This window comes from Lycium ferocissimum, unplaced genomic scaffold, assembly GCF_029784015.1.
Source record: "Lycium ferocissimum isolate CSIRO_LF1 unplaced genomic scaffold, AGI_CSIRO_Lferr_CH_V1 ctg51, whole genome shotgun sequence".
Lineage (NCBI taxonomy): Eukaryota > Viridiplantae > Streptophyta > Magnoliopsida > Solanales > Solanaceae > Lycium > Lycium ferocissimum.
Genome location: NW_026725865.1, coordinates 146,526 through 157,017, shown reverse-complemented (window position 1 = coordinate 157,017; position 10,492 = coordinate 146,526). Strand labels below are relative to the sequence as shown.

The 10,492-nt window shown below is 34.5% G+C and overlaps 1 protein-coding gene across 1 annotated transcript; it reads right to left on the bottom strand.

Annotated features, from left to right (window-relative positions):
- Positions 1 to 362: 362 nt before the first annotated feature.
- LOC132044656 (DNA repair protein RAD5B) lies at positions 363 to 9,990 on the bottom strand. The gene is made up of 18 exons (XM_059435162.1): positions 8,362 to 9,990; positions 7,237 to 7,370; positions 6,972 to 7,107; positions 6,604 to 6,657; positions 5,719 to 5,874; positions 5,069 to 5,220; positions 4,630 to 4,708; positions 4,276 to 4,500; positions 3,978 to 4,121; positions 3,719 to 3,871; positions 3,533 to 3,600; positions 3,246 to 3,368; positions 3,033 to 3,132; positions 2,806 to 2,918; positions 1,998 to 2,562; positions 1,577 to 1,648; positions 1,387 to 1,485; positions 363 to 765 (listed from the first exon to the last, which is right to left on the bottom strand). Exons 1-18 carry the CDS (start codon positions 9,898 to 9,900, stop codon positions 643 to 645), a joined length of 4,035 nt encoding a protein of 1,344 aa, XP_059291145.1. The 5' UTR covers positions 9,901 to 9,990; the 3' UTR covers positions 363 to 642.
- Between the last annotated feature and the right edge of the window lie 502 nt (positions 9,991 to 10,492).

Below are 10,492 nucleotides of genomic sequence, written 5' to 3'. Positions count from 1 at the left end.
CCCTATCCCGACTTATATACTTTGGTCATGTTCTTAAAAGAATTGCAGACAATTCATGTGTACAGTTTAGTCACGCCTTGACAATAGTTTTGTCAGCCCCGTAGGCCTTTGCATATGTGTATATTATGGGTCGTTGTTCCCAGAGTTACATGTTAGCCTAGATGGCCCAATATTCACTTACAAATGACATCATGTTTACAAAGTTGGCCTCGTTGGCCTTGTTGGACATAGAGGATGCTAGTTACATTCGGTCGCGATCACCCCAGCTGTACCAAGTGCCATCATACCTCACCAAAGTTGGGGTGTGATAGGGGGTGTGACCTGATTACCTTCTGCGCGACTATAATAAAAAAATTCGACTCTGCCCAAATATTTATGAGTTCTTCAAGATTAAAATTATCATTTTGATCATACAAGATTGACACGTGAAAAATATACAAAACTTAAGCATAGACAGCAAGAAGATATCTTGCTTTGTGACTTCCAAAAGACTTTCCAAAAATTCAGGTGGAACAATTGTAACTATACAAAAACAATTTTATCCACCCTTGGGCATTGATTTCTCCTTTTTCCTCATTTTTTCACTAATTTAACATCCAATTAAATATATATAATTGGAAATTTGCAATATATTAAAACCAATTATCTGAAGAGCATCTTGAGTTCTTCAAGTCTAGCAGACCTCACTTCTTCATCAGTCAAAGCTCCAGCTATCATCCTTTGCTTTCTTGCTTGGACTTGTTGCATTCTTTCTTCCACTGTGTCCTATATATACCCCATTGACAATAAAGACAAATCAATAATATGTATATAAACTAAAAAACAAAATTAAACAAAACTGTTAAACACAAAGTTGTAAAGAGATTTTGAGATATACTCTTGTTTTATGGAAATAGACAAGTGATGCACAATGAATAAGTGCTGCTTTAATACTATGTCACGTCTCACATCTTTGATATATATATATATATTTTTTTAATAATAATAATGGTGGTGTCCGAATAAGCACTTGGACTATTTAACAAAGTACTTATCAACGGTGGCAGAATCAAGAATTCATACAAGAAATTCAAAATATACTAAAATGTTACACCTAAAATTTAAACTTGTAGTGTAAAATGATTTTTGAACTCCTTTTGTAAGTGAGCATGAACCTTCTTTTATTTCAGGAGGATCCAACAGCTCATGTATAACTACGAGGAACTATTGTTACCATATTTACGTAGCATAATTTTCCAACAAAAGGATTCAATTTAATCCCTTGCCACAACCTATTTGTAACTATAATTGCAGTTTACAGTAAACTTAGGATTCTGTTAAATCTATCAAGTGTTTAATCAAGAAAATTACCTAAAAGTGACAGTTCTTTAATGAGGAATCTTTTACCTTAACAATGAACCTTCTAACACGAACTGTTTTCTTTTGACCAATACGATGAATTCTCATTATTGCTTGCTCCTCAACTGCAGGATTCCACCATGGATCCTGCAATAATTTAATGTGAGAACATTAACATTAGTATGAAAACAAAAGTGAAAATAAACAATAACCAAAACAAAAAAGTACATAGAATTACCATGAGAAAGACATTAGAAGCTGCTGTTAAGTTCAAGCCCACACCTCCAGCCTTTAGTGACATTAACAAAATCTGAAGACATTCAAATTTTTTTTTTTTAAAATAATGCTTAAAAAAAGTTGAGCAAAAGATTCAAGAATCAGCCTAGTGTATTGGTATTTATGTTGCTCAAACTCTTGCAAAAATGTCATCGAATGTCAATCAGATCCACCAAAATAGTGCATGGAGGATCCATCACTTGGTGCGACAACATTTTGGAGTCTGAGCAACGTAATTATGGTACCAATGTGGCTCAACTCTCTAAAAATATTGTCACAACCGTGTCGGATCCTCAAAAGTGTACTACTTTTGGAGGATCAGAACGCACCCGGCAACATTTTTTTGAAAAGTCCGAGCAACCTAGATGATGGGTAATACTTACTGTTTTCTCATTAGTCTCACTGAACTCTTTCAAGACCCTTTCTCTATATTTCTGCACCAACTTTCCATCAAACCTCAAGTATCCAATTTTCTTTCTCTTAAGTGGAATCTCCAAAAGATCAAGAAATGAGGTCCATTGGCTAAAAACAATGCTTTTTTCACCAGTTTTTCTTATAGACTCCAAGCATTCCATCAACTTTGAGACCTTTGAAGACTCTTGCCAGTTCTTGTCAACATCAATTCGAAACCGATTAGCAGAAGGACATGTGACTAACTCATATTTCTTCAGCATTTGCCTACAAATTGGACAAAGTCCACTTGCTGGAGTTCTCCAACTTGAAAGAAGGCATTCTCTGCACATTCTGTGGGCACATGGTGTTAGCACAGGGTCATCTGCTGACTCAAGGCATATGGGACATTCCGTATTTTCGCCATTACGAATTCCCTCAACAACTTCTTCTACATATGCTGGTGTAGGTGCTTTCTGTGTTGATGAATCAGGATTTGTTTCCAAAAACCTTCTTGCAAGCTTGTCTAAGTCTGCAAATTCTTGTGTATCACTTCGGCTGCGCATTTACAAGCAAATATATATAGTGTGTTAGATATCAGAAGAAACTAACAAGCTATGTTTTAAGATTCTATGTTGCTCGGACTAGGACTTTTCAAAAATATAGCCAAGTGTGTGCCGGATCCTCCAAAAGCTATGCAGTTTTAAAGGATCTGACATAGTTGCAACAGCATTTTTTTTAAGGGTCTGAGCAACATAGATTAGATTATAGCAAGTTTATTGGATTGAGACTCATTTTAACCTCATCACAAGGAAAGGATGGTTGCAACACTGCCTCAATCTTAGTAGCAATTCAAGAATGTTAGCATAGTTGTGAAGAACTTTTCCTTGTGCCACAAACTGATCAAATTGAACCTGGTTTATTCACCAAAAACAAAATTTCCATAAGCAACAACGATCATTTCATGTAAAATGTGCAAGACACAATCAAAGCAACTAAATGGTAAATTTCAAGATTTTTATTCTTACTTTAGATCTTTTGAAGAGCGCGTCATAGAAGTCGCGTTCAGCTTCTGATTGTATACACTGAATGACTTGAATATCGGTTGGAGGGAGAACAAGAATCGGCCTGATTTCATAAGAATACATATAAGTGTTGGGAAAAAACTATATTTGCATCAATTGAAAGCAGAGTAGGATAAAGAAGATTTGTAAAAAAAAAAAAAAAAAAAGAATTAGCACCTTCCTTCTTTGTCCTTGGTATCCTTTGTTCTCCTCAACATCAGTGGCCTCAAAATGGCCTTGATCAATTTTAGAGCTCTCTGATCACCATTTTCATAAGGTCGTTGTATTAACTTGTTCCACCTAAATTAGGAGCAAACAGGAAGATGGAACTAGCTCAGTCGAGTTACGCGAACTTTTTAACAGAAATAGAAAAAGGGCCATAGTAGTTGGCATTTGAAAACTTCATAACTCCATCAACATACATATACAAAATGAATAGATAGAATCAATTCATCTAAACTTACCATGCCCAGTTGCACCATGGCTCAACGTGCAAGAAACATAAAAGGCTGTAGAGGTCCTCCAAATTGTTCTGCATCATTTAGTAATTGTTACATCAATACAAATCGAAAAACATCAGGCATTTCTTTCTTTGGTAATTCGAATGAGACAACAATTAGCAGTAATCTTGCAATTTTTGTGGAATATACCTGAAGAGGGGTACCAGTAAGACACCACCTACAATGTGCTGATAAAGTAAAGGCAGCCTGTGCGCCAAGAGTCTTCCAGGATTTGATGGTGTGTGCCTCATCCAAAACCACCCGGTACCAATCAACATTATGAAATATGCTATTCTCCTTATCCTGAGTAACAAAAAAGCTGTTATTAATATAACAGTAATAGCGAAGCGGATGATGTCAAGTGAATTCTGTATGCCAATACTTGAAAATAGCATCTGTTACAACTTACAGCCTTATAAGTTGCACTCAAGACACCATACGTTGTCAGCACTACATCTTGTTCTGCTATCACTCTAGGATCATTACTTCTGTCCCCGCCATAATGAACGAAAACTGAAATGCTACCAGGTTTTGAATGTGCCTCAAGTTCATCCTAGCATTCAAAAGAAAAACAGAGTTTGTGTTATTGGAGCTGCAGCAGTATTTCAAGATCTGATAATAAGGTACCTATATGTTCACAGAGATTTCATACAAAACATGGCAAAAATAATTTAGGGACATTTCAATGCTTGTTTTATGAGTCTTACCTTCCACTGGCCTAGTAACGCCATAGGACAGACAATTAGAGTGCCACCTTTTGCCTTTCTTGATACTTCTGTATCAGTATAAGTGATTCTTTTTGTTATACATTCAGTTTCGTCTGCGTCTTCTGAGACAAAATCCTGATCATCAGGGCTACCCTTGCCCAGTTTTGCGAGTACTAGAGCAATTGTCATCACTGTCTTTCCAAGACCCATCGCATCTGCCAATATCTGCAGAGATCAAATTGATTCAGACAAATAAAGAATAGCAGCAATTAAACTTAACACACACTAAGTAAAAGACCGATCATGTCAAATATAAGACAATTGACAGAAGGATGCGCAAGAAGGGAAGCTCACCCCTCCGCGTGCTGCTTTTGATGCAGTTGGGAAGTCGGTAGTTGCTTCCCCCGAGAAAATGTTGACATAAATTTTCCTCCTGTTGGAGAAGCTTGGTTAGTGAGATATGTTTAAGAATCTAACAATAAAAAAATTATCTAAAGCACAGGTCAATTTTTTTTTTCTATTTGCAATGTCTTTTTTTTTTTTTTTGGTTAACTGGATATCTATATATATAAACATTAATTGTTGAGTTAATACAAAGTTGGGAGGCATTTACGTTCCCATCCAAAACCGAATACTGAGCCATTGCATTATTACTATTACAAACCAAAGTCTGTCTATCATATGTGGTTCCAGGATGTCTGGCCAAGAAGAAACTTTTTGGAAGACTGAACATCCTAGTAGTTCCTCCGGTGTTTGTATTTGCAATGTCTTATTCAGTGAGGAAAGTGCTTACTCTTCGCATATCCGATATGCTGCCCAACATGGATGAAGAGTTTTCGATGCTTCCTCCACATCAGCTCCTTTCTCTGATTCTGTCATCCAGTAAAGAGCTTCTTTCTGGTAAGGCCTTAGGCTGCACATAAGTGTATCTGGAGCCTCCATCTCCTAAACAGCGTAAAAGGTATAAATCGGTGAGTAGCAAGATGAATATTAGTAAAAGACATAATTTAAATAAATAACATGTGCTTTCTCTAACAGCCTAGTTTGTAAATGATATTGTCAAACACTTCAACAGAGTGCTCGGCTCATGAAAAAAGAATTAAGCCCTCATATGAAGGGCTTGTTGAGAATATAATTTTCCTTTTTTTGGTAAATGTGTTGAGATTATAAAAGTAAATAACAATGTGTTCTCTAACAGCTTAAGCTTTTAGATGGTCACACACTTTAACATGGTATCACAGCAGGCAGAGATCCTAGATTTGAATCTCACTGCCACCCATTATTTTTAAAAAAAAATTACACGTGAGAGGGCGTAATTGAAAGACATAATTTGAACAAATAAAATTTACTCTTTGTAATAGCTTAAGCTTTTACATCCAATAAATATGTTTCAGCTTCATCTTTTCAGTTTCAACAAAAAATAAACATGTACATGGATCATACCTTCAAGTCATACATGTCTACAGAACCAACAAGTTTGTTAAAAGATGCTTCGGAGATATCTATCTCTTGCTCATCCTTGTTTGGCTCCGAATACTGCTGGCAGCCTCTTCTTCGCTTTGCTATTGATAACACTGAAGCAGCTTCATTTGAATCGGACTGTTAACAATAAGCAGAACATCAGTGACAATCTTCTTTTTTTCTGCTTTAGTAAGTATAAAAAGGTTTTGAGCAAAGGGTAAATGTGCATACCAATCAAGGTGCAAAATCACTGGAAGCAATAATGAAATCAAATTGGCCTTTGTTTGTGCAATTGTTGCAAAAAGTTAAGTCATGCATGGGCAGAGCTAAGGTACCGCAAGGGGTTAATCCAAGCCCCCTTTGTCAAAAAATTACACTACATATACAAGATCAAAGTATGTTTTATGTATATATTGTGGATGTTGAATCCCCTTGGCTTCTTTGTATGTCTACTTCTTTATGCCATTGTTTGGATGGTTATTTCATTGTGAAAAGAGTTGAATAAGAAATTAAAGTTAAAAGTGTTGAGGTGATTTTCCTTAACAAAAAAAAGAAGTGTTGAGGTGCTCTTTTCACCCAAATCCTGCCATTCACAAAACTTTCACAAATCATTCAGATTAAACCACAACCATCCAAAGACATCTTTAACTTCCATAAACTTGTTTTTCAAACAAATAGTGCTTTCCAAAAGTTGTCCAAATGACTTAACTCTGGCAACCTTTTGGAACAATACAATCAACATACAATTTGTACTGATTAAAAAAAGTAACCAGCATATAATTTTTTATTCTTGCATCTAAATATCGAGAACTTGGCAACTTAAACAAAATAACAATTTCAAGATGACACAAATTAAAATCAACGTACATCTAAATTGAGATGGCGTTTACGAGAATCAAGCTCATCCGGAGTGAATTCAGCCTGCATAATATAAGTAAAAGAGAATGAAGATATCAGCAGTGAGAAACTAGAGGGAGCTTTGAATATTTTACACACACAAAGATATGTGAAAAACCGCTAAAATTTCAATAAACTGTCTAACATACATTCTTAAAAGATTCAAGATCTTCACATGAACCAATACATGATATAACGATGGAAAACCAATTCCCTACTAGCAATAATGGATAGAGTACTTGTGCAACTACTTCAACCGAACCCAACGTTTTACATACAGAATATATTATATATATACTTATGTGAAAAACCATTAAAACTTCAATAAACTAACATACATTCTGAAAGGGATTGACTTTGAGTAGCTTGAACAGAGTAAGTAGTGGATATGTTGTTGTATCAATTTGTGAGGGAGAATCCAGCCTCCATGATGATTTTTCACCGCTCGTAAACACTGACTGGTGAATGTAGAAACTGTTAAGGAGACAAAAAAAAAAGGAGCATGTTAGCAACTGCAGGCTATTCTTTAAAGGATTGCATTTCAAATGATTATTACCTTATTGTCAGAAGCATAAAACAGCAGAGAACATAGTATGTATTTACCTTACATACAACATGAGCTCCTGCATTAGGCACAGATTTACAGGCGCAGCAACGCATCGGCCAAGAACCTTTACCTTTGAAGAATTTACAAGTGGAATGAGGCATTTTGCCCATTCCATTGGAAGACGCCCAATCTGTGAAGTTGAAAAAAAATATGAGTATGATTTGTATCATTATGATCTAAAAAATATATGATTTGTATCGTTATGATCTTAAAAAATGAAGATTTTCACAAGAACCAATACATGACAAAATGAGGAAGAACCAATTCCCTACTAGCAAAGACGGAGACAATATTTGTGCAACGAGTTCAACCGAACCCAATAGTTACACACAGAATACATATACATATGTGAAAAACCAGTAAAATTTAATAATTGTTATATCAAAAATACAACAAGCCTAATAAGAATCATAGGATCTTAGTTATATATTCTGACTAACAGTGTAAAAAGAATTTGCGCTATTCATGAAAATATATCTCTACAACTAGAAAAGTATACAAACATTCACCTATAAACCAAGAATCTTCAACAAATTGAATAACAAGACTTAATACTAAAACAAGAATCCTAATGATTGAATTCAAGTTTACCTCCGCAGATGGCTTGGTCGAGAACCCAATATACAATCTCAACACCAAAAATCAAGATTTCCACATGAATAAATTCCCAATAAAGTATACTTAAAGAGATTTAATCCCAAATAGAGGGGACTTAAGCAAATAACAAAAGAATAACAAGACATAATATACTAAAACTAGGGTCCTAATGATTGAATTCAAGTTTACGTTCCCCCATTCGTTTGGTCAAGAACCTAAAAATAAATGACGCTTTACACATGTTATACATAAACATATGTGAAAAACCATTAAAATTTCAATAAATGTCATATAGGAACCCTTAACTTCAATAATACAACGACCTCAATACTAAGAATCAAAAGATTTATGTTATATACACTAATAGTATAAAAAAGAATTACTACACTATTCATGAAAATTCATCTCTACCTACTAGAAAAACGTACAAACATTCACCATAAAAGCAAGAAACTTCAACACATTAAATAACAATACTTAATACTACTAAAACTAAGGTCCTAACAATTGAATTCAAGTTTTACCTCTCCCGATCGTTTAGTCGAGAACCTAACAATGGATGAAGCGGCAGCATGAGCAGCTCTTGATCCACCCCAATGTGAACTACTTTTACTACTCCCAAGCTGAGGAAAATTAAAATGAACAATCTCATTATTCTCCAATTTTCTCCCTTTTGTAGTTGAAAGCCCAGTAACAACAGTTCTTCCAACTAACAACCAATCAGACTCTTCAGGAAAATCACCATCCTCCATCACTACAGTACTAAGACTATTTTTCGCAATTCCGGTCTTTTCTTTACTTCCTAAAATACCCCTATTAGTACAACTCTTCAATGGCTTTACTGATAATGGTTTAACATTAAGTACATGTTCTTCTTCTTTGAACTTTAATATTTCAAGTTTCTTTTCTTCTTTTTTCGGGTTTTCAGTATCGATTTGTGGATTGTTTTCAGGCAACTCTGACCATTCATAGAATTCTTTCATCAAATCACGTCCCCATTTCGATATACGACCATCAAGAACATCCTTTTGTACCTTGTTTTCACCTGTTTCCTTGATAAACACATCAGGTTCTTCTTTAACTTTTAGCCCATTAACCATTTCACTGCCCGAAACCGATTTAACAACTGACCCTTTTGCTCCATATCCATCAAAAACCTTCATTTCTTCATCATTTTTTCCTTTTTCACAAATAGCCACATCAGGTTCATCTTTAACTTTTAACCCATTAACCACTTCACTACCCAAACCCCATTTATCAACTGACCCTTTTGCTCCATAACCATCAAAAACCTTCATTTCTTCATCACTTTTTCCTTTTTCACAAATACCCACATCAGGTTCATCTTTAACTTTTAACCCATTAACCATTTCACAACCCAAATCCAATTTACCAACTAACCCTTTTGCTCCATAACCATCAAAATCCTTCCTTTCCTCCATAACCACATCAGGTTTTTCTTTAACTTTTAACCCATTAACCATTTCACTGTCCAAATCCCATTTATCAACTAACCCTTTTGCTCCATAACCATCAAAATCCTTCCTTTCCTCCATAACCACATCAGGTTTTTCTTTAACTTTTAACCCATTAATCATTTCACTGTCCAAATCCCATTTATCAACTAACCGTTTTGCTCCATAACCATCAAAATCCTTCTTTTCCTCCATAACCACATCAGGTTTTTCTTTAACTTTTAACCCATTAACCATTTCACTGTCCAAATCCCATTTATCAACTAACCCTTTTGCTCCATAACCATCAAAATCCTTCTTTTCCTCCATAACCACATCAGGTTCCTCTTTAACTTTTAGCCCACTAACCATTTCACAGCCATTTTCTTGATTTAACGGACCAGATATACGTACCCCAGTACTCGTAACAGTTTTATTAACTGTCGATAACTGCGAAAAATCGAGCAAACAATTAATAGCTGCTTCAAGATTGTTGTTTTTTTGTAAAAGTGCTTCAAGAATGTCCTTTTCTGCAATTTCATAACCAATTACTGAACGTATCATCTTGATTTTGCTCTCATTTTCTTCAACTATCGCTTCCATTTCCATTACTTTTTTTGTAAATAATGAAGAACTTAAGCTATAATAAGTAAAATAAAAAGAGAAGATTTTTTTGTTATAAACCACTGAGAGAATGAGTTAGTGAAGTAATGAAGATGAAAGTTTATAGGTTTTTGTAGGTATTGAAATTTTTTGGCGCTAATAGAATATATAATAGTAGAAAATTTTGGCGCTAATAGAAAATGAAGAATTAAAGCTAGAAAAAAGGAACAAAGATTTTGTTTTTTTTTTGTGTTTTTTTTTAATAAAAGGATGAGAGATTGAATTAGAGCTCATTTGGATTGCCTTATAAGTTGATCAAACCAGTTTATAAGCCTTTTTTTAAACTTATTTGAGTGTTTGATAAAATAAAAAATAGCTTAAATTAAATTAAAAGGTACTTAAAATAAGCCTAAATCAAGAAATTACTCAACTCCAACTTTTTTTTTTTGCTTACAAGCCATTTTGGTTTGACTAATAACTTTATTCTTTTATTTCTTGTATTTTCTGCTAATTTCAATACCATTCTTACTTCTAAAACCTCTTTAGATCCCGTTTGGATTGGCTTATAAGTTGCCTATATAAAATTTATGTTTTTTTT